The following is a 23528-nucleotide window of genomic DNA, read 5'->3' on the forward strand; positions in this document are numbered from 1 at the left end:
GTCAATACCAATTAATTGTGATATATGGCATGATATGTTATTTATAAGGCATTTACTATGTGCCAGGTACTGTGCTAAATTCTGGTGTTACAAATATATACAGAGTTCTCATTCTCAAGGAGCTGACATTCTAATGTGAGAAGAAATTACACAAATGGGATAGAGAGTACATAGAAAATTACTTCAGAGGGAAAGGTTCTAGCACCTGGGAGATCTAGGAACGACCTTATGCAGAATGTGAGGTTTCATCTGAGTCTTGAAGAAAGCCGAGGAAAGCCAAAAGGCCTATGGGGATGGAAGAAGAGCGTTTTAGACAGGAGAGGCAGTTAGGAGGAAGCCATGGAGACAGAAGATTGAGTGATGTTTGAAATATAGCAGATAGGCCAGAGTGGTTGACTTGCAGAGTGGATAAGGAAGAGTAAAGTATAAAAGCACTATAAAAGTTAGATGGTCAGGAGTCAGGTGATTGAAGGGATTTAAATGTCAAACAAAGGATTTTGTATTTACCATCCATGTAGTGATGAAGGAGATAGTGGGGGAAGATAATTTATGAAAAGAGGAGGAAGGGAGAAAGGAGAGCTTTCAGTGAATGGCCATGTGAAGTATGAAGTATGAGGCAAAATTCTCAGTTTAGAGGGTAGAGGAAGAAGGGCCTGAGAGGTTTGGGGAGAGATGAAAAGATCTGGAAAAGTTACTGTGAAAAGTGGGATAATCAGTCAATAAAGGAAGAGTAGACTGATTGCCTTGCTGTAATAGAAGTCAGGTTGAGGTGTTAAACATAAATTTGTGGTGGGTCAGTATATATAGTTTCCTGAGTTTTTCTAGCTTTGTTTAATAGCACATCAATAAAGAATTATGAGCCAATCCATGGTTGACCTTTGTCAAAGTGGCAGTAGGGACAAGGCAACAAGTGATCCAGGAGTAGGGGTTAGTGTAGTATTGACATGTTGATCACTAAAAGGTTCATAAAGAGAGGGAAGAAGAATGTAGCCAGGGCAGTGAGGAGGCCTGGAAAATAACAGGGAATTGAGGTCATGAAGAGGATGAAGAAAAGATTTAGGATCATAAAGCATAGGGAAAGATTATGATCAGATGAAAGAATTTGAGAGTACATGATTATGCAAGTAAAACACTTTTGGGTGATGGCAAGATCCAAGGGTATGACCATCTCTGTGTAGTGAGGTGGTTTGGAGAAGAGTAAGTTGTAGAAATTAAGTTCACTTAGAAACTGGGAAATCAGGGTATTTGAAGGAGTATCAGTGTGTATGATGGAATAACTGAATATGAGGGCATAAACTGGGGGACAAGAAAGACTGAAACATACATGAATTCTTTTAAGAAGGAAGGAGAATGTTCTGGTGGTTCAGTAGATAATGGTCACCAGAATATGAATTGGTTGATAAATGTGGATAGTGTAAATCACAGATGAGAAGAATTTGCTGAGTAGTTGTGATAGAGGGAAAAGCTGAAAGTGTCAATGAGGAACTGATATTATTTCGGCTTCCTGCTGTATCTTGATGAGCCGGGGAGTAAGAGAAAAAGTGTAGTTTATCCTAAAAAGGATGATCTGGAATACAGTGTCATCAAAGGGAGCTAACTCTCAGTGCCAGAAAATGGAGGAGAGAGTGAGGAAGGAAGAGGTTTAAGATGAAAGAAAGTTTATCATTTATAAAGCAGTCATTTCAGAGGGCACAGTGGAAGGAATAGACAGGTCTGGAGCAAGACATTGTGGAGATAAGATTGAGGTAAATAGGAAGAGAGTGGGCAGTTGGGATGAGGAATGACAGCGATACATCATTAATGAGAATGAGGGGTTTCAAAATCACAAGGATTGAGAGTTGGGCATTTGAGTGTGCCATTTATGAGTGAGGTCAAGCAGCTTATCACTGTTTGGAGAGAAGTTGTTGAGATACATGTATGGTTATATTGTTTGAGGTCTAGCCTCATGGCAGGTGGTATCCTATGAATAGGATATGTTTCCCTCAGGAGGACTGCCTCACTGCAGGCAGGAAGAGGACCCCATACTGAAGGCAGAGGGATCTTCTCCTTGGACAGACTACCATTGGAGAAAGTCTCTGAGGCCAGGAAGTGAGAGGTGGGTGGTGTTGTCTGAATCAGGCACTGGAGGTGGCTCCAGGGCAAAGTTTAGAGAAGGCTACAATTACTGTGGCCACAGGATTTTTTGGCTATTGAGTGCTTGTAAGACTTTTTATTAAATGACAATACTTTCACCTGCAAGAATATAGTCAGTTTTGCTGGGTAGATGATTCTTGATTGTAGACCCAGTTCCCTTGCTTTCTGGAATATCATATTCCATGCTTTCTGGACCTTCAGTGTAGATGCATACAGGTCCTGTGTTATCCTAACTGTGGTTCCTTGATATCTGAATGACTTCTTAGCAGTTTGTAATATTTTTTCCTTGGTCTGGTACTTCTTGAATTTGGCTATAATATTCCTGGGCATTGTCAATTGGGAATTAAATGCAGGAGGTGATCTGTGGATTGTGGATTTCAATCTCCACTTTTCCCTATTGTTTGAGAATGTCGGGGCAGTTTTCTTGGAAAATTTCCTGTAGGATGATATCCAGGATTTTTCTTTTGTCGTGATCTTCCAGTAGTCTAAAAATTCTTAAATTGTCTCTCTTGGATCTCTTTTCCAGGTCTGTAGTTTTGCCAATGAGGTGTTTCATATTTTCCCCAATTTTTTTCATTTTTTTGATTTTGTTTTATAGACTCTTGCTGCTTTGTGAAGTCATTTGCTTCTAGTTGTTGGATTCCAATTTTTAAAGACTGAATTTCATCCTTGGCTTTTTGGTCAACCTCCTTCTGGTCTGATTTTCTTTGTAGGTCATCTTTCACCTTTGCCTCATTTTCAAGCTGGCCAATTCTGACTTTCAAGACACAATTTTCTTGTTTTAGTTCATGTGTCTCTGTTTCTTGATGACTTATTTTGCTTTTTAAGATGTTTTCCCAATTGTCTTCAGCCTTTTTGATTGTTTTTTGAACTGTTTTTTGAGGTCTTCCAAAAGCCTGTGTCTTTGAAGTTTCTGTGTCTTTGCTTGGTGTTCCTTGGTCTTCCTCTGTTCCATTTGCTCTTTGTTCATTACCTGGATAGAAATTGTCTATTGTAATTTCATTTTCTGTTGTTTACTCATATTTTTTCCTTCTTTTCCCTTCTCTCATTGGCTGTAGTCTTGCTCCTCTGATTATATGCTGGGTCTGTGGGTTTGGGCTATTCTGTCCTGAAAGGGCTTCTTCTCCACTCTGCTGATAGACCAGGTTAGACTGATGTTATTAATGAGCCATAAGGTCAGATCTTTTCCAACGGGCAGAAGAAGCTAAAGGTGTAGGTGAAGATGTGGAGGCTAAAGGGAGCTGGACTTCCCACCCTGTCATTAAGGTATTCTGTAGTAGTTGCAGCCTTTGCCCTCAGAATTGTCAACAAGGCTCTCAGTGGAGTCAGTGGAGGAGTGTTGGAGATTGAGCTTCCCTGGCCTCTGAAGGCTTTCTTATCTGCCTTATTGATAAGATTAAGCCTGGGCAGAGTTGATCTTCAGAGCTGGATGTGCCCTGAGGCCAAAACCTGGGGGAGAGGGGGATGATGGAGTGTTTTGGTTGTGACTAGGCTACCCTCTCCTTGCTTCTCCAGCTGCCTCTTTGCTGATTGTGTTCAGTGTCCTGAGCCTGGCACAGCTGTGCCAGCAAAGCATTCCCTCTGGACTAGTGCCCTTTCCCACCCAGAGATTCCAGGGACCCCTTCTTCCTTTCCCTTATAAAAATTAATTTATATCTAATAATAAAAATATATTTTATGAGGTTTATTAAGGATTTTAGAAATCAAGGATACAAAATAAAAACCACGTGCCCATGGCTGATTCAAAATCCCCATGCTTAGCTTACCACTAACTTCCTACATCATTGGAATTGAAGAGAAGAGAACATGGGAGGTGTTACTGCCAGTTAAATACCAATTGTGATCTCACCAACTTGGGAACTCAGGTGAGATTATAGGGAATTCTGGGAAATACCAAGGATTTCTGGGGATTGAAGTCTAGGGTTCAAAATCTCCATTTTTACACCCTTGAACCTAAGAGTTTAAGAATTCAGGCTTTTGGGGGGCATACGTTTTAAGTTCAATCCAGCAGGAGGGTCCCCCAGCTTTGTCATGTTGGTAGATTTGATTTTCTGTCCCCATAAAACACTTTGTTTTTGATTGGTGTGGAAGGGTTTTCAGAGAGGTCTGGACTTTTGCTCCCTCTAAATGGCCATCTTGACTCCGCTCCCTTTTTAGCTATTGAAAGTACATTGGTGTTCACTCATTCAGTGCTTCCCTCTGGCCCTCAAGTTTAAGTCAAATCAACAAGCATTTACTAAGTGTCTACTAAGAGCTAGGCATTGTACTAACTCTAGGGATAGGCAAAATTCTTGCCCCTTTAGGAACTCACATTGTAATGGGGGAGACAAATGCACATAACCATTTAGAGTGGTACAAGCATGGGATTCAGCCTGTGAGAAGGAATAGTCTGAACCAGAGATGGAATGTCTTATATGAGAAGGAACAGCAAAGGGACAAGTGTCACTTGATTATAGAGTAGGTTGGGGGAGTAAGAAAATGAGAGAGGCCAGGTTGTGAAGAAATTTAAATGCCAGACATAAGGTTTTATATTTGATCCTCAAAGTCCTGTGGAGCCACTTGAATTTATTGAAGGTCAAAAAGAGGGATGGTATATGTTCAGACCTACACAGAAGATCAGTTTGGCAGCTGAAGAGAGCTTGAATAGGAAAACTAACCAGAAGCTATTTAAATTAATTTAGACTTGAAATGAGAAACCTAGATTAGTGGCCATGTCAGAAGAGAAGAGCTGTGGTGCATTAGAGTGAGTGTAGACCAGTTGGAAAATCACTTAAACTTTCTTAGAATCCATTTCCATTTCCTCATCTGTAAAATGGGAATAATAATTACCTCACAGTTTTATTGTAAGAAACAAATGAGATAATATATGTAAAATGCTTCTCAAAACTTTAGTGTAACTGTTAGCTGTTACTATGCCCCTTTACATGACAAGTGATCTCATTCTATCTTGTCTTCTCCAGCCTCTTGCCCTCTGAAATCCATTCTTAACTAATCTTCAGGTTCATCCTGACCTTTGGCTGTTTATTGTCTGTAGACACATCCATGTTCTTTCTATCTTCAAAAAACCATAATTCCTCCCTCCATCTTTGTTAGTTGTTATCCTTCTATATATTTCTACTTTGGGGGACTAAGCTCCTTGAGAAATGGGTGCTGTATTTCCTTTTTTCTTCCTTCTTTCTTAACTTTGCCTTCTGACTTCAATCTCTTCATTTATCTACAGCTACTTTCCAGAGTTAACAATGACTTAAGAAAAATGACTTTAACTTCCATCATAGAATCAATAGTATGTATTGATTTCAAGGGAGAAGTGTGAGTAAGGGGTAGGCAGTGTGGGACTTGCCAGGATCAAAAAGCTGGGAAGTGTCTGAGGCCATATTTGAACCCAGGACCTGGTTTTCAAGTCTGCCTCTCTGTCCATTGAGCCACCTAGCTGCCTCTCCAAATGACTTCATTGCCAAACCTAATGGTCTTTTCTCAGTCTTCATTCTTCTTGACCTCTGTTGCAGCTTTTGATATTTTGGTCACCCTTTTCTCCTAGATAGTTTCTTTTTGTGACATGATTCTCTCCTGTATCTCCTCCTACTTGTATATGTCCCCTAAAGTTCTATTATAGGCCCTTTTCTCCCAGATCTTATTACCTCCCATGGATTCAGCTAACATCTCAGTGGGTAATTCTCAGATCTTTTTATTTAGCCCTAACCTCTTCCCTGATTTCCAGTCTCATTCCCCAGTTGCCTAATGGAAATCTTGACTGGGATATCCTGTAGCCATATTAAACTAAATATGTTTATAACTGACTGCATTGTTTTTCCTTCCAAACCTTCCCCTCTTCCTAATTTCTTTCTTACTGTTGAGGATACTACCTTTTTTCCAGTAGCATAGCCTTATAACCTTGGTGTCATCCTCAATGCCTCACTTTTGTTCAGCATCCATAGCATTCAATTGCCATGTCCTATCAATTCAACCTTGGCATCTCTCATGTTCCCTTCTCTCTGACATTGCCACCACATTGACATAGGCTATCATTGCTTCAGGTCTGGCCTGAAGCGGTGACCTCCTAGTGCATCTTCTCTGCCTCTGGTTTCTCTCTGTTCCAGTCTGTCCTTCACTTAGCTGTCAAATTGATCTTTCTTAAATGTTAATCTGACCATGTCAAACTCCTCCCCCTTCAGTTAATTCTATTGGCTCCCTTTTGTGTCTAGGATCAATTATAAAATTCTATGCTTAACTTTAAAAATTCTTTGTAGACTGGGTCCTTTCTTACTTTTTTAGCCTTCTTACACTTTATTCCCCAATATAACTCTGGGATTTAGCCACACACCCGGCTCTTCTTCATATAAAACACCTCATCTCCTAACTTGCAGCATATTTATTGGCTATTCTTTATGCTTGGAATTGTCTCCCTCTTCATTTTCTCTTGACTTCATTCAAGTCTCAATTCAAGTCCCACCTTTTATTTTATTTAATTTTTTTCCTTTTCATTTATTTATTTATTTATTTATTTATTTATTTATTTATTTATTTATTTATTTATTTATTTATTTGAGGTTTTTACTTAATTAATTAAAAATAGTTTTTCCATGGTTACAAGATTCATGTACTTCCCCTGCCCTCCCCAAATTCTCTTCCGTAGCCCACTCGCAATACCTCTGTTAAGCCCTACCTTTTAAAAGAAGTTTTTTCTTAATCTTAGTGTCTTCCCTCTGAGACTACCCCCAATTTGTACTTTCTATATAGTTTTTTGCATGGTGTTTCTCCCATTAGACTGGAGTTCCTCGAGAGTAGGGAGTGGTTTTTTTTCCCCTTTCTTTATATTCCCAGAGCTCAGCACAATGCCTAGCACATAATAGGCACTTACAATAAATGCTCATTGAGTTGATGTGACCAAGTAGGGGCATAAAGAAAAAGCAGGCCTATGAACACTTAAGAGGGAAGAAAGAATCAAGAAGAGGGTGATGACAGTGTCATATGTTGTATAGAGATCAAGAAAGACAAGGCCATTGAGTTTGACAATTAAAAGAATTATGTGGAAAGAGTAGTTTCAGTGAAATGATGAGAGGAAGTCAGATTGTAGAGAGTAAGAGCAATGGAGGTGTAACCTTAAAAGGGAGGAGAGGTATTGGACAAAAACTAGTGGAAATCAATGGATCAAGTAAGGTTTTTTTGAGGATTGCAGGCATGGATGTGTTTGTAGGAAATAGAGAAGCGGCCTAGATAGAAGATAGAAAATTAATGAGAGGGTGGAGATGATTGAGAAGAACAGTTGGAAAAGACACAATGGAGCAGGATTTGAGGGTGCATAAAAAAGGATGAGGATTAGCATTAGCAAGGAGAAAAACTACCCCTTCATTTAAGATGAGGAAATGGAAGAAATAGGGGAATTTATCTGAATGATGGGATCAAGAGAAAGGCATCAATCTCATCAACTGGCCTCAGTTTGTTCAGTGAACTTTCTCCAGTGCTACCTTTTATGTGAAACCTTTGCTGATCTCCTTAACTGCTAGTGACTGCCTTATAAAACCACTTTGAATTTAATTGGTCCAAATTCAGATTATTTGGATTTAAATAGTACTTTGTACATATCTTATATGTATATATTTTATATTTATACATAGTCTTTCCCCACAGAATGTAATTTTCTCGAGGACAGGAACTGCTTTCCTTGTCATTTGTACCCATGTACCCAGTGTCTCACACATGGTATATGCTTAATGATTTGTTGATTGAGTTAAGAGTGGTAGGTCATAAACTACAGCCTTTGTATTGAAGTATTAGATGGTCTTTATTATTGCACAGTTGCTTCTTCCCCTGTAATAAGCAGAAACTGTTGCTTTACCCCATTTAAATCCAATATCAATCTGAAATGTGTGTTAGACATCATATCACATTTGAATTCTTATGGTAAAACAAACCAGAGTTGGTAACTTATAGAAACCTAAGTAGGTATTCTATGGTCCCCTTCAATTTAACATTTTTTAGTTGACTGATATTAGGAGATAAGAATGGGAGGTTATTTTCCCCCCTTAAAGAGTAGGAGTAACTTTGCAGAATGGAAAGCTATCTAAAGGTAGCATCAATTCATTCTAGTGAATATTTGTGTAATTAGACCACCTCTCACCTTGCAAAACTAACTCCTTTAGATTGCTAAATGTCTACAATTAAAAGGAGTTTCCCCTGTAGAGGCTGTCATTTTTAAAAGCCATTTTTCTTTATGAATTATTTTTGCTATATGATCTTCAGTGTTGCTAAAGGAAAAATGAGTGCCTAATTTGCTGTTTGCCAAACTGAAAGTGCACCCTGTAGTTTGAAACAGTGGCCATAAGATATTTCTGGCATTTCAAATAGTTTTTGGGGAAAAAAATCTAATGTATGAAATTCAGTGACCCAGGCAAAACAGGGAACATAGAGGCAAGACTAAACTTCATGTGCAGGGCTCCCCCATGTGGCTAATATTTGTATTACTCTTATTGAAGCATACAAGCTGAATGTTTGATGTACATGAATTATGTATAATGGGGTGGGGTGGAAAGTTACCTGTTTAAAAATTTCTATAAAACATTGGGATTCAACTAGAATATGAAGTAGTTAGTATGTGATTTTTGAGAAACTTAAAAATCCAAAATTAATGATATTCCACACACTTCCTATATTCTGGCCCTTTTACAGATATTTCTGTAGTTCCAGACACATATCATGTCTTTTAATTGGGAAGACGACTACAACGTGTAGTCTTGAAATAAATTAGCTTTTCTTTGAAAGAAGTACCTTATTACTTTTTTTTTATAGCATTGAGAAACACCCTGATAATGCTCCTCTGGTTATGAAAGCTTTTAATTTTAAATTTCATTAAACTTGTCTAATTTTAGAAGAAAACCTTGAATAAGAAACAAGATCATCATGAATTTTAAGGACTTGTATTTTTCACAATGAACATGTTTTTGTATTTTTTCAGATGAAGGATATTCTCTCAAAAGTTCAAAATAACCACATAGGAAAACCATTGCTGAAAACGGATTTAAGTCCAGAACAGGCGGTAAAACCTTTTCCTCATGGGTTTATGTAATTAAATAGGGACATATTAATTTTCCAAATAGTTACCTGGATTTTAAAGGGTTACTTATTTATAAGACTTTGGTGAGTAAAAATTAAATTGAGAGACTATGGAATGGTGAATTTTTACACATATTGCTAATTAAATAACTAGTCCTTGAAACATTTTTATAGTTCATAAAGTGGATAGGACTGATATTACATTATATGACACAAACAAGAAATGTTTTGCTTTCCTCTCTTTTGTAGATTATTTATAAAGCAAGTTTTTCCATGGCTTAAGATCATTGACCAAAGATAGATATAACACCAGTGAAAAGAGATATTTGCATAGTGCTTCGGTTATAGGATCATATATCTATAGCTGGAAGGGACCTCAGAGCCATTCAATCTAATCTCATTTTACAAATGAGGAAAGTAAACCCTAGGGAGGCTAAGTGACTTCCTCATGGTCATACAGGCAGTATGCATGAGAGTTGGGATTTAAGCCCGAGGCCTCTGACCCCAGAGCCAGTATGTTTTATATACTATTTATATTAATGATTTGTCTTCAAAACTTACTCAGTGGCTTTAGGGAAGGGTATTAATTGGGACATAAAGTAAGGTGAATCAGTTCAGTATTTTTTCCTACAACTTCTTATTCATTACCATTCAAAACTGATCATTTCTGTTATTTATATATTTTAGGAACAATTGGAAAGGATCAATGATGCTCTCTGCTGTGAATATGAATGTCGTCGGCGGATGTTAATGAAGCGATTAGATGTTACAGTTCAGTCCTTTGGATGGTCTGATAGAGCCAAGGTAAGAATGCGTTTTCAAGCCTATAATTTTCTCCAAGCAATCTCATCTAAGTATATGTTAATTGTATTTATGTGCTAACAAAATTGCCTTAGTATTCCTTAGCTGGCTAGATCCTAAATCCTAATGATAATCACATTTTGAAGTAGTTCCTCATTCCTATCCAAGACTAAACCTAAATTAAAAAAAAATTAAAATGGTAATTACTTATGAGGTGGAATAACTAAAGATGAATCCACACACAAAAAAGATGCTCCCTATAATTGCAGAAGAGTTAAGTGACCATAATAATATGAGTAATAAATGGCAGAACCAGGATTTTCACCTAACAACTTTAACTCAAAATTCAACATTCTTTTCATTGCATCTCTGCTTTTCTGGCTTTGCAAGAGGCATCAACTGTATGAATTCTTAAGAGACTCTATTTCTCCTCCCCCTTTCCCAAAATACATTGTATATTTCAGGTGCAGGCAGTACAAATAATCTCATAAACTCTGCCTAATGGTCTAGCAATGGGATTTCCTCCCTGGTTACCCTCTACAGTGATTCCACTGGAATGTTTCTTCACACCACAAGAAATGGCAGACACCAATTCTATCCAAGCACCACATAGGAAAAGTAGAGTAGAAAAGATGTAGTACAGAAGATGTGGGCAGTCAGTGCTGGGGCAGAGTCATCTAGAAGGGAGAAAAAGAGCACCTAACCTTCACTGAGGGAAGGAGGGAACATTGCAGTATTTCCAATGTTATTTTATAGTTTAAATGCTCTACATGGCAAACTATTAAAGGGATTCTTTACAGATCTTGATAAAGTTACAGACTTCATTTGGAAAAACAAAAGATCTAGAATATCAAGGGAAATATTGGAAAAAAAGTAGGAAAGAAGATTAAATAGGAATTCCAGACCATTTTTCTTGTTTTAAAAATTGTGGAGATCAATGGGATAGACTAGACAAGGGAAAATTGGAAATAATGAAACTTGAAATGGAAGGTGTTGGGCTAAGATGGTGGACCAGTAAGTATGGTCACGTTTCTCCCACAACTACTTCACAAAGATCTGGAAAGCTCATTTAATCAAGTCTTGATCAGGAAATTAGAAAAAATATATCACAATACGTCATATCAAGTCAGCATAAAAAGATAGATATGTTTGTACACAGCTGGGATTGGGATCTAGCAAGGAGTGGCATACAGAGCTTACTAATATAGAAATTAGGAGGAAGAGGTGAGGAAGAGGCACCAGACTCACCTAGAGGGTCCTGATCCCATTCAGGGTATAAGAACAAGTTCCAGTTGATAGCTTTGTTGCTCACTACCTAGTTTTGGGTCACAGATGCAGGAGGGACTGAGGCAAGACCTATACTTAGGAGTAGAATTCTACAATGAAAATTTATTGTTAGGACTATGCTCTGTATAGAGCAAATTTAGAAGCGAACAATAGCTGTGTATGGCCTATGACTTTTCAGGTTCACAGTGAAGAAAGTGATTATTCCATATCTCATTAGGGGTGGTAGGCAGCTGGTTCAGAGAGCTAAGCCCAACAAAACTACTGCTTTTCCATTGTGAGGAAAGATCATTAAAAACAAACAGTCAGAATGCTCTATAACCAAATCAATGCATTCAGTCAATGATGCAATCATTTTTCCCCTGTCCCACTCACCAATATCCCACCTCCAATCAAGCTGAGGGTAGGGGTCTGAATTTTTCTCTGACAGTCCCACTGTGTCCCTGGTCACATGAGCATCTTCCTCCCACCTCCAAGTAGGGAAAGAAACCATAAGGTGAGTCCATGGATACCATAGAAAGTTTATGAATGTCCAGCGGCTGTGAAATAAAGCAACTTTACATAGTTTTGTGGAAGCAGTCCTCGTTTGCCATTTAAAGTTCATTCTAGTCAGCCATGTTCCCTTGAAGTTTGAATATCTTCAAAAACTACTCCTATTTTAAAAGACAGCCTAGAACTTTGCTCTCCCTCACATGGAAAGATGGCCCAACCTTTCACCTCAGTTTTTAGTTGGCTTGTCAGCCACAACACTAGAAGGGGAGAGAGGAAAAGATGACGCCATTGGTGATGACAATACTGCAGCTGTGCTGGCGCTTGAGTTTGTATGAGGCTGTGGGTTTAGCCACTGGATGGCCACCGGACAGTAAGAGGGCAAGCCTGGTTAGATGCCTAGCCCACCAATTCCCCACCATTTGTAAGTGGTGGGGTTTTTTCCCCCTGGCCTAGGGGAACTACTCAATAGTGACAGGTGTTAGGGGAGTGTGAAGAAAGAGAGTTGAGGCTGTCTTGTTAGGTTGTCCTCCTTGGGAGGACGATTGTTATCTTCCACCTTAACTGTATGGCCTCAGGTCTCTTATGCTTCCCCTGTCTCTTCAGTTACTTTACTGAACCATTTGGACATTGACATGGAGTCTGGTCCAGGGAGGGTGGCATCTGGCAAGGCCCTGAAAATCTTTTCATGGTTTTCTATAAAGATTCCCACTACAATGTTCAGAAATTTCAGGTCATAATGGCAGTGACTGTTTATTCCTGTGACTTCCTCACTGTTGTTCCAAATACCACTCCCAGATTTGTAATTGTCATTAGATTTTGCTTGGCTTAGTTTGAAACATTTGTAATTTGGAGTGATACAAATTGGGAATAATCTGTGTTGAAAGGATGTACTAGTGTAGAGCTATGAATTGTTAAAACCATTTTGGAAAGCAACTTAAGAGTTAGGCAAGTCAACTGATTAAATTATCCATACCTTTTGACTCAGATTGTGCTGCTAGATATATATACCTCAGGGAGCCCTTTCATAAGAAGAAATTCTCCATGTACACGATAATATTTACAATGGCACTTTTTGTGGTATCAAAGAAATGGAAATAAAATGGATGCCCATCAATAGGGGAATGCCTAAGCAAACTGGTACATGAGTATAATGGGATAATATTCTATAAAAAACTAAATATAAAATCAGAAGTGTGAAAAGTCTTAGATGAACTAATGTAATGAACTAAGCAAAATCAACAATATACACAGTAATTTTAATTTAAATGAAAGAATAACCACAAACAAAACAGTAGTGAATGTTGCAGAATTACAAAAAAAAGCTGCAAGAAGGAAATATGAGAAGACATTTCACCATCTCATTTTTAGAGGCATGGAACATTGCATATATTTTCATATTTGTTTTGATATAATGATTGATTTTACTGATTGTTTTTTTTCACTTCTACTTATATTTTATGGCTCTCTGGGAGGTAAGAGGTGAAGGAATACAGTAGAAAAATAAAAAGTATTACTGAAAACATATTAAAAAATAAGTACAGAATACATTCTTTGCCTGGGGGTAAATTGTCTAGGCTATCCTCAAGACTTAAGTACAATTAGAAAATATTCTTAGAAGAAATAAGGAGTGATTTAAGTAATTGGATGGAGATTTATTACTTATAGTTAGATTTCATCAGTGTAAAAATTATTATATTGATTGTATTACTTTGCAAATTTGTTCTTATGGCAATGAGACTACCAAGTGGTTAATTTATAGAATTAAACAAAACAATAAAATTCATTTGGAGGGAAAAAAGTTTCAGTGATGAGAAAAAAGTAATGAAGGGGCATCATATGTCTTCAGCTCAAGTTATTATAAAGCAGCAGTTTTTAAAACTATTTTGGTACTAATTATGAAATAGTAAAGTAGGTCAGTGGGATGGATTAACAAAGTAAGAAATAGAAGCAATTGAACTCAAATACCCCAATGTTTAACATTACTTTAAGAAGTCCTCATTTGACAAGAATTAAGATAACTAAGAAGCATTTCAGCAGAAAGGTTTAGATGAATATCTTATATACATACTACCACAAATTTAAACAGTACACTTGACCAGATTATAAAGGTTATACCATAAAAGAATAGAAGACAAATAAGAACAGGTACCATACATAATTATGTCTAGAGAAACAATTCTAAATCAAATGAAGTATGAAGATATCACAAGGTTTAAAGTAAGTTTAATTTTAGGAAATTAAATAATTTTTGCACACAGGGCAGCTGAAATGATAGGAAGTCATCATTTGTAGAAAAAACACATCAAATGTTTGATGTCTAAGATATGGGGAATTAAAATAATATCAAGAACCTATTATATATAATAATGTCCATTCCCAAATGGATATGTAGCTAAAAGACCAGAGCAGTTATCAAGTGAGTTGTGAACCACTAATCACATAAAAGATTGTGCCAAATAACTAATAAGGGAAACACATATCAAAATATCTGAGATTTTCCCTCGTGCCCACCAAATTGGACAAAGATGGGAAATAGTTTTGGATCAGCTTTAAAAAAGCCACATTAATATACTATTGATAGAATAATGGATTGGTTTAACAATTCTGGTAAGCAGTTCAGAATTATGCCTTTTAAAAAGTTAGCAAAAATATCTATAAACTCTTTGACTCAAGATTTATCACTGCCTGTGCATATGCCCTAAGGAATTAAGACACAAACTGCTTTATACCCCAAAATAGTTATTACAACACTTTCTCTGATAGCAAAGAACTGGAGACACAAAGGTGCCCATTGATTTTAGGATGGCTAAACAAATTGTGTTATGTGAATATCAGAATATTTTGTTTCATTAAGAAAAAAATCAGAACAATTAAGAGAAACATGGGAGGATTTATATATACTGTTGAAAAGTGAAGCAAACAACCAAGATAAAACTGTACTCAATGACTCAATGATTGTAAAAATGAAACAGTAAACAAGCTTATTGAACACTATTGTAATCACACTAGAAAACTGAGAAAATGTGCTTCATTCTGCAGAGATGGGGGGTAATGGGTGTTGAATATATCACATATACAGCCAAATTTGATGCTACGTTGATGTGTTAGTTTTACTGAATTCCTTGCCAGTAGGTGAGGCTTGAGAAACATTTAGAAATTAATTATTAGAAAAATATGACCAACAAAAGTATGAATTAAATTTAAAGTGGAGAAAGAAATCTTTAATGTTAAGGAAAAACTGCATACTGATAATAAAAAAAGATCAGATAGTTTGCTTTAGATTCTGAAGCAAAGAAAATCAGTTCTATTTGAATGAGAAATTTTATGGGAGCAACTAATACTTCAACTCACTCTTCTGGAGATACCACTTCTCTGAGGCTTCATTTTTCTGGTTGTTAACTATCTCCCTGAACGGATGTTTCAGTAGGTGCTTCAGCTGTGCTTCACTTACCTTGAAACTTAATTCTCTGGTCTTCTGCTGTTGGATGCTTATTTGACCCCTGCCCAGACTGTCATCTTCCTTCCACTCCACTCCCTTTTCTATCCTTAGATACTTAGTACAATGCCTGGTACATAATAAAATTTCTTAAAAATTGCTTTAATCTAAATATTGTTACGTGTATTTGATGACATTTGAAATTTGTTTTTTAATTCTATAATGTATAGTTAAAACCATGAAAATTATATATCTATTTTTTAAACATCATTTTATTTGGACATTTTCATACACTGTTCATTGGAAACAGATCATTTTCTTTTCCTCCCCCCAAACCCCCCCCACGCCTTCCCTAGCTGACACGTGATTCGTCTGGGTATCACATGTGTCCTTGCTCTGAACCCATTTCCTTGTTGTTGGTATTTGCATTAGGGCGCTCATTTAGCGTCTCTCCTTGATCATGTCCCCTCAACCTCTGTAGTCAAGCAGTTGCTTTTCCTCGGTGTTTTTACTCCCTCAGTGTGTCCTCTGCTTGAGGATTGTTTGTTTGTTTGTTTGTTTTTTTCTCGTAGATCGCTGCAGGTTGTTCAGGGACATTGTAAAGCCATTACTGGAGCAGTCCATTATGTTCTCTTGTATCACAATGTGTCAGTCTCTGTACAATGTTCTCCTGGTTCTGCTCCTCTCACTCTGCATCACTTCCTGGAGGTTGTTCCAGTCTCCATGGAATTCCTCCATTTTATTATTCCTTTGAGCACAATAGTATTCCATCACCAACATATACCACAATTTGTTCAGCCATTCCCCAATTGAAGGGCATCCCCTCATTTTCCAATTTTTTGCCACCACAAAGAGCGCAGCTATGAATATTCTTGTACAAGTCTTTTTCCTTATTATGTCTTTTGGGTACAAACCCAGCAGTGCTATGGCTGGACCAAAGGGCAGACAGTCTTTTATCGCCCTTTGGTCATAGTTCCAAATTGCCCTCCAGAATGGTTGGATCAATTCACAACTCTACCAGCAATGTATTAATGTCCCTACTTTGCCACATCCCCTCCAGCATTCATTACTTTCCTTTGCTGTCATGTTGAACAATCTGCTAGGTGTGAGGTGATACCTCAGAGTTGTTTTGATTTGCATCTCTGATTATAAAAGGTCTAGAACACTTTTTCATGTGCTTATTAATAGTCTTGATTTCTTTAACTGAAAATTGCCTATTCATGTCCCTTGCCCATTTTTCAATTGGAGAATGGCTTGATTTTTTGAACAACTGGTTTAGCTCTTTATAGATTTGAGTAATTAGACCTTTGTCAGAGGTTTTTGTTATGAAGATTGTTTCCCAATTTGTTGCTTTCCTTCTAATTTTAGTTACATTGGTTTTGTTTTTACAAAAACTTTTTAATTTGATGTAGTCAAAATTATTTATTTTGCATTTTGTGACTCTTTCTAAGTCTTGCTTGGTTTTAAAATCTTTCCCTTCCCAAAGGTCTGACATGTATACTATTCTGTGTTCACCTAATTTACTTATAGTTTCCTTCTTTATATTCAAGTCATTCGCCCATTCTGAGTTTATCTTGGTGTAGGGTGTGAGGTGTTGATCCAAACCTAATCTCTCCCACACTGTCTTCCAATTTTCCCAGCAGTTTTTATCAAATACTGGATTTTTGTCCCAAAAGCTGGGGTCTTTGGGTTTGTCAAAGACTGTCTTACTGAGGTCATTTACCCCTAATCTATTCCACTGATCCTCCTTTCTGTCTCTTAGCCAGTACCAAATTGTTTTGATGACCGCTGCTTTGTAATATAGTTTGAGATCTGGGACTGCAAGGCCACCTTCCTTTGTATTTTTTTTCATTATTTCCCTGGATATCCTTGATCCTTTATTCTTCCAAATGAACTTTGTTATGGTTTTCTCTAATTTAGTAAAATAATTTTTTGGTAGTTCAATGGGTATGGCACTAAATAGATAGATAAGTTTGGGTAGGATGGTCATTTTTATTATGTTAGCTTGTCCCACTCATGAGCAATCAATGTTTTTCCAATTGTTTAGATCTAGTTTTAGTTGTGTGGAGAGTGTTTTGTAGTTGTGTTCATATAGTTCCTGTGTTTGTCTCGGGAGGTAGATTCCTAGGTATTTTATTTTGTCTAAGGTGATTTTGAATGTGATTTCTCTTTCTAGTTCTTGCTGCTGAGCTGTATTGGAGATATATAGAAATGCTGATGACTTAGGTGGTTTTATTTTGTATCCTGCACCTTTGCTAAAGTTGTTGATTATTTCGATTAGCTTTTTGGTGAAAATTATATTTTCAGTGAGCAAATGCAGCAAAACTTTACTTTTGACAATAGTTATCAAAAATAATAGTAGACCCAATGTACAAAATAATCTAATGACCATAATCCCTACATTTGAGAAAAGATAGCTTGGTTTCCATGTACTCTACATATTTTGTATCTTCTATATAACTTCATTTAAAAAAAATGTAATAAAAATTTCCAAATAATTCAAGTTTAAAGGCTCCCATGAAAATTGCACAAATTTTAGAAAGTCAGCTCCATGGGCTCTACTAACAAATGCTTAGCCATGTGTGCATGGTAGAACTGAAGCTTCAGAATATGCCTGGCAAATGATAGTTGCTTAAATATTTATTGACTGTCCATCAATTTAGGTGAAAGAATTATTCAATTATTAGGTGAAAGGATGTTCAAGCCTAGTCTTATTCAGTCTTGTGTAAAAGCCATTTTAATTACAGAATGTATATCTTTGCAGTACAATGATTGAAAAATAACAAATGGTGGTTTTTTAAAATCAACACTAAACACCTAATTTTTTTTCTTTCTTTTCTTTTCAATAAATACTTCCAGTTTATTTCCAGTAACAGTAACATGAATAGCAGGCCTGCTCCATTGAGGCAATACATTAAAATACAGGAAGACCTAATTTTGCTTGACAGATGTGTTCCTAAGGTCCTTTGTATAAGTTAACAATCATGCATAATAGCAAACTCCATTATTTAATAAAGAGCATTAATGAAATCAAGAGAAGCACTGCTCTGAAATGGACATGACTTGTTATAAGAGAGAACTGGACAAAGACTGATGGGGGAACTAACGTTTGGTGAAGATCAGTATGATGACTCACAGTGATGCTTCTCAGAGAGACAATGAGCATGATTTGGTAAACTTCTGTGAGACAATGCCACTTGGAAAATCATGTAGACTTAGTACATAATTTAAAATTTTTGCTTTATGTGATTTTTGCCTTTTTTTTTTGATTGCTAGTTGTATATACCTGAATTTGTGTGTTTTAATTAGCATGAAGTGAAGTGCTACTGTACATTTTTGGTTGCAAAAAGATGAAGGATATTTTTGCCATTTCTCTTTAGCATTATGATTCAGTTCCTCAATAGCAACACTACTGTACAACAATAAATTATATTGAAATAAATGTAGCTATTTATTTATTTATTTATTTATTTATTTATTTTGACTGACTGGCCTTCTCACTATATCTTCTATTTTTTGCCTAGCAAATAAAGAAAAAATAAACTCAAAAGCCCATGGTACATAACTACATAGTCTAGGAAACAAATTTCTATATTGACTCTGAAAATGTATGTCTGTATTTTCACCTTTCTCTGAGGTGAATAGTGTGGTTTGTCTTTATTCTTTTGTTTTCATAGTTTATCATTGTGTTGGCCTGAATTCTAAAGGCTTTTGAAGTTTTACAATTGTGTTCTTAGTTCTGATTTTATTCCATATCAGTTTACTGAATTTCCCAGATTCCTCTGAAATTGTCCATGTTGTCATTTCTTATGGCATAATATTCTGTTATGGTCATGCACTGGAGTTTGTTAATGTTTCTAAGATAGCTTTGTTTCCAGTTTTTGCTAATCATGAAAAGAGCTACTCTAAATATTTTTGTATATATAGGTCTTTTTCCTCCTCTTCGATTTCTTTAAGTTCTAGGTCTAATGGTAGTAAGTGAGTCAAAAGATAGAAGAATAATAACTTTTGAGGGAATAGTTCGAAAATGTGGACCAGTTCATGGCCTGACCAATTGTCCTCTAGTTTCCTTGTTTTTCTGCAGTCCCTCCAACACTTAACATCATTTTCTTTTTCCATCTTTGCCAATTTGATGGGTTTGAGGCAAAACCTCAGATCTTTTCATTTACCTTTCACTTGCTTTCAAGTAGGTGGAAGAAAAATACTGAGGTGATCTAGATCTGAGTTCCAGCATCACGAGATTGAATTTTCTATGAGGCAGAATTGGACACACCCTGATAATCCTGGTGTAGCATGTGTCCTGTTCAGATCAGTCTAGAGTTTATATAAGCTTCTTAGACCTATGTTACTTTATCAACTAGCAGGTAGCTGATGCCTGATTCTCTTCCATATATGGCTCAGGATTCAACTCTCAGGATAACCTAATAAGCCTATGGTCATCCACCATTAGAAGAATTTTGGGGACCTAGAAAATATGGTATATAAACCCTTTCCATAACTAAGACTACTGAATGAACCCAGTGCTGTAAAAGGCAATTTTAATATTTATATGTAGTTTTAAGACAAATTTTCGAAGATGAATTATAAATTACTGAATATTGCCCAAGAGAAAATCATCTAAACCAAATGGGTTTTGTTATTTTAGGGGAGAATTGGATTCTCAGAAGGTCTCTTTGTGTATCCCAGGACTAGAACCCGAGTTTTTATATTGTATCATGAATCATATTCAGATATACTGAGTGAAATGTTACTCTGTGATCTGCAACTGTATTGTTGCCTTTTCACCATGGCCTTGGTGTTTACCCACATGTCTTCTTTCTCTTTTTTTATTTTTGTTTCTTCTTTGATCTGAATTTTTACCCTTTTCATTTACTTTCTGAAGTTCTTAGAACTTTACTTTCACACTTTTCCATATGAGTTCCTGAATTGTTTCATTACACTTTCTTCTTCCACTTTGCTTATTAGTTATGCTTTGGGAGCTCTTTTTTCCCTACTTAGTTACATTTTTAGGTATTGTTTCAATTTACCTTTTTATAACTTTTTTTCCTGTTATATTCCTGTTCTACTTTCCTCAAACATATTAGCTACAAAACCATTATTTCTTTTTCCTTTATTATTGCCCAGTTTTTTAACCTGCCCGTGTCAATATTTACACAAAACTATTTTAAAGCCCACTACAGTTATTATAGAGGGAACTAGAGGGTGCAATAGAATGCTAGACCTGGAATTAGAAAGTGTTGGGTTCAAATGCAAACCCAGATTACTTCTTAGCTGTGTGATCCTGGACAAGTCATTTAACCTCTGCCTGTCTCAGTTTCCTCATCTATATAATGGAGATAATTATATCATTTTCCTCTCTGTGTTGTGGTGAGGATCAAATGAAATCATAAAGCTTTTTGTAAATAGTAGCCTTAAAAAAAAAATTAAGCCTCTTGCCTGAATTTCCAGATCTGTTTCATATTGCTCTTCTTAATCTATTTTCCTGTCAAAGTAAGTTTAATAATTATTCTCTAAACTTGATGTTCCATCACCTATCTCTTTACCTTTTCAGAGTCTGTTCTCCTTTCTTGTTTGAATCTTGCTTCCTGAGCCTCCTATCTGCCTCTCAGAAAACTTACTTTCCACTGAACCTAAGCAAATCCTTGTAGCCAGTTGTTAGTTTTCCCCTGTGTCTTTGTAGATCTTGTATACCTCCTTTAGAATATAAACTTTTTGAGGGGAGTACAATTTCTTTTTTGCCATTAAACACAGGGCCTTGCACATTAGAGGTTTTTTTTTTTTTTTTAAATCCTACCTTCTGTCTTAGAATCAATACTAAGTATCAGTTCCAAGGAAGAAGAGCAGTAAAGGCTAGGCAATGGGGATTAAGTAAATTTGCCCAGGGCCACAAAGCTAGGAAATGTTTGAGGTAAAATTTGAATCCAGGGCTTCCTGAATCTCCAGGTATGGATCTATCTACTGAGCCATTTAGTTGCCCTGCACATAATAGGTTCTTGATAAATATTTTATAACTTGAGTAACGGGGTTGTATATAATTGCATTTTAGAGAATTTCTTTTTTTTTCTTGCCTTATTAGTTTTGCAAATACATATGAACGACTTCTATTTTTGATTTAATGATACGTTGCAGCAGAAAGTTCTGGGTGGTGTCAGGAAGCTTGTTAAAACTTGGATCTGATGTTTACTAACTAATATTTATTAGGCTAAGTCTCTTATTCTCTCTGATTTTCATATTCCTCCTCTGCAAACTCATAGTTGCTTTACTTGCCTTATAGGTTGCTAGGAGAAAATTGCTTTGCAGACTATTAAATTCTTTGGGAATGAGAGCCCTTTTTAGTACCTTTTGTTTTAGCTCAGATTTGAGTTTTCCCAAGTATTTTTCCTACTACTTCCATTTTCTTAATCTGTTATATTTTTTCTTTTTCTTATCTGATAATTGTATTATTTTGCTTTGTTGACATTTTTTTTCTATCTTTTTTCCAGGTAAAAACAGATGATATAGCAAGAATATATCAGCCTAAGCGTTATGCATTGTCACCAAAAACAACAATTACACTAGCACATCTTCTTGCTGCTCGTGAAGATCTATCCAAGATTATAAGAACAAGCAGTGGTTCTACCCGGGAGAAAACTACATGTGCCATCAATAAGGTTTGCTTTTTAATTGAGACTTGATGAGGGCAGAATCTCGTCTCGAGGTGTTTTAGGGAAATTTTTGTTCCTTGATTATGTTCACAAATTTTCTTCTTTATTCAAAGCCCACTTTTGGCACTGGAAAAAAAAGTGCTTCAGCACACCCAAGCTTGATTAGAGATGTTTTCTGTTTAGTTCTGTTTCAGTGAAGAGTTTTTGATACTTTTTCAGTTCTGGCCTTCTCCCGTTTTTCCCTTGGAGATTGGAGTGTGCTGGCAGTAGCAGGTGCAACTTCAGTGATCTTTTCCATTCTCTTGGAATTATAGTTAAGGAAAATAATTATTTTTGTAATAGTTTGACATTTATTGAATTGTGTCTCATGATTAAGAATTTATGGACACTGTCATAAACATAATTACATGAGCATTACTTAATGAAATCATAACAGATTATAGTCTTTTCCTTTTTAAAGTATAATAGAGGAAAATAGTTCTTTAAGAAATTACTGCTGCTAAGGCCTATTAGGATTTTTTGTTGTATTAATGATAGTTTACTATGTAATTTTTAGAATAATTTAAAATAATTTTGAAATAATTTAAAATAACTTAGTTTAAAATAATTCACTTTTTTTAACAAACTTCATGACTAAATTAAGAAAATGATTTATTTGTTTATAACATTTCTTACTTGTGTTGATATGGTTCTTAGAAGAAAAGAATAAATTAATAGAAATTTGTTTTTTCTTTTTCTAATTCAGAGTTTGCTTTGTTATTTGAATAATTCCTTATGGTTAGAAATTCTTAATTTTTCAACAAATATTTTTATGTTTATTTTGTGTAAGACATTATATTAAGAACTGTGGGAGATAAAAAGGCTTATAAGACAGTCACCTTGCCCTCAATGAACTTAAAGTATAGGAGAAAACAAAGTAAATACACATTAAAAAGATAATTGACACATACAAGTAGTGCTTGTTAGGTAGTAGCTAAATGTTTCAGATATTAGGATGGTCAAAGGGGTCTTCACCGAGAAAGTAAAACTTCAGATTAGTTTTCAAAGATGTATATTCTTTATATAGATGGAAAAGAGAAGAGAAATGATTCCAGGTCTTGGTAATGATTTATGCAAAGGCAGAGAGATAGGAGTATAATGATTCCTAGTTACTACACTATTTGTTTTTCTAACCTGATTGTATCCACATACTTCAAGAACTATTCTTTAATAACAAAATGGGTCCTTTGTTTATTTTTAGTGATCCATATTAGGGCTCTCATTCATTTTCACCCCCTAGACCACAAGAATAGGAATCTCATCTAAACTTTGGATGTCTTTCCCAATTCCTAAAGAGTTCTGCATTTAGAAAGAATCTAATAAATGTGTCTTGAATTGAATTCATCTCCATGGTCCATCTCAAAGTTAACAACTTAAAATAATCTATAATTCTTTTATGTCATCAGTATTTTTTAAGCCAAGATCCTGATGGGGCTAGAAATAGTAAATATAGAATTCTCAAGAAGATTTTAATTTAATAGAAGAGAAAAACTATACCAAAATAAATATACAGTGAAGAGTGTGTCAAGTGAATAGGAAAGGCCTAGGTAAAATATTTTGAGAAATTTGAGGTAGGAGATTTAGAATTTTTTTAGGAAATCACTTGCCATGTACTAGACAACATGTCATACAGATGAGGGTTATTTGGA

General features: G+C 35.9%; 1 protein-coding gene across 1 annotated transcript in view; it reads left to right on the plus strand.

The window, feature by feature from the left end:
- The window catches only part of FAM98B (family with sequence similarity 98 member B), a 43393-nt gene that overhangs the window by 14710 nt on the left and 5155 nt on the right, over positions 1-23528 (plus strand). Inside the window, exons 5-7 of the mRNA XM_001370653.4 lie at positions 9086-9166; positions 9871-9987; positions 21679-21846. Coding sequence (XP_001370690.1) covers positions 9086-9166; positions 9871-9987; positions 21679-21846 — 366 coding nt within the window. The remainder of the gene's footprint in view (positions 1-9085; positions 9167-9870; positions 9988-21678; positions 21847-23528) is intronic.

Source organism: Monodelphis domestica, chromosome 1, assembly GCF_027887165.1.
Source record: "Monodelphis domestica isolate mMonDom1 chromosome 1, mMonDom1.pri, whole genome shotgun sequence".
NCBI lineage: Eukaryota > Metazoa > Chordata > Mammalia > Didelphimorphia > Didelphidae > Monodelphis > Monodelphis domestica.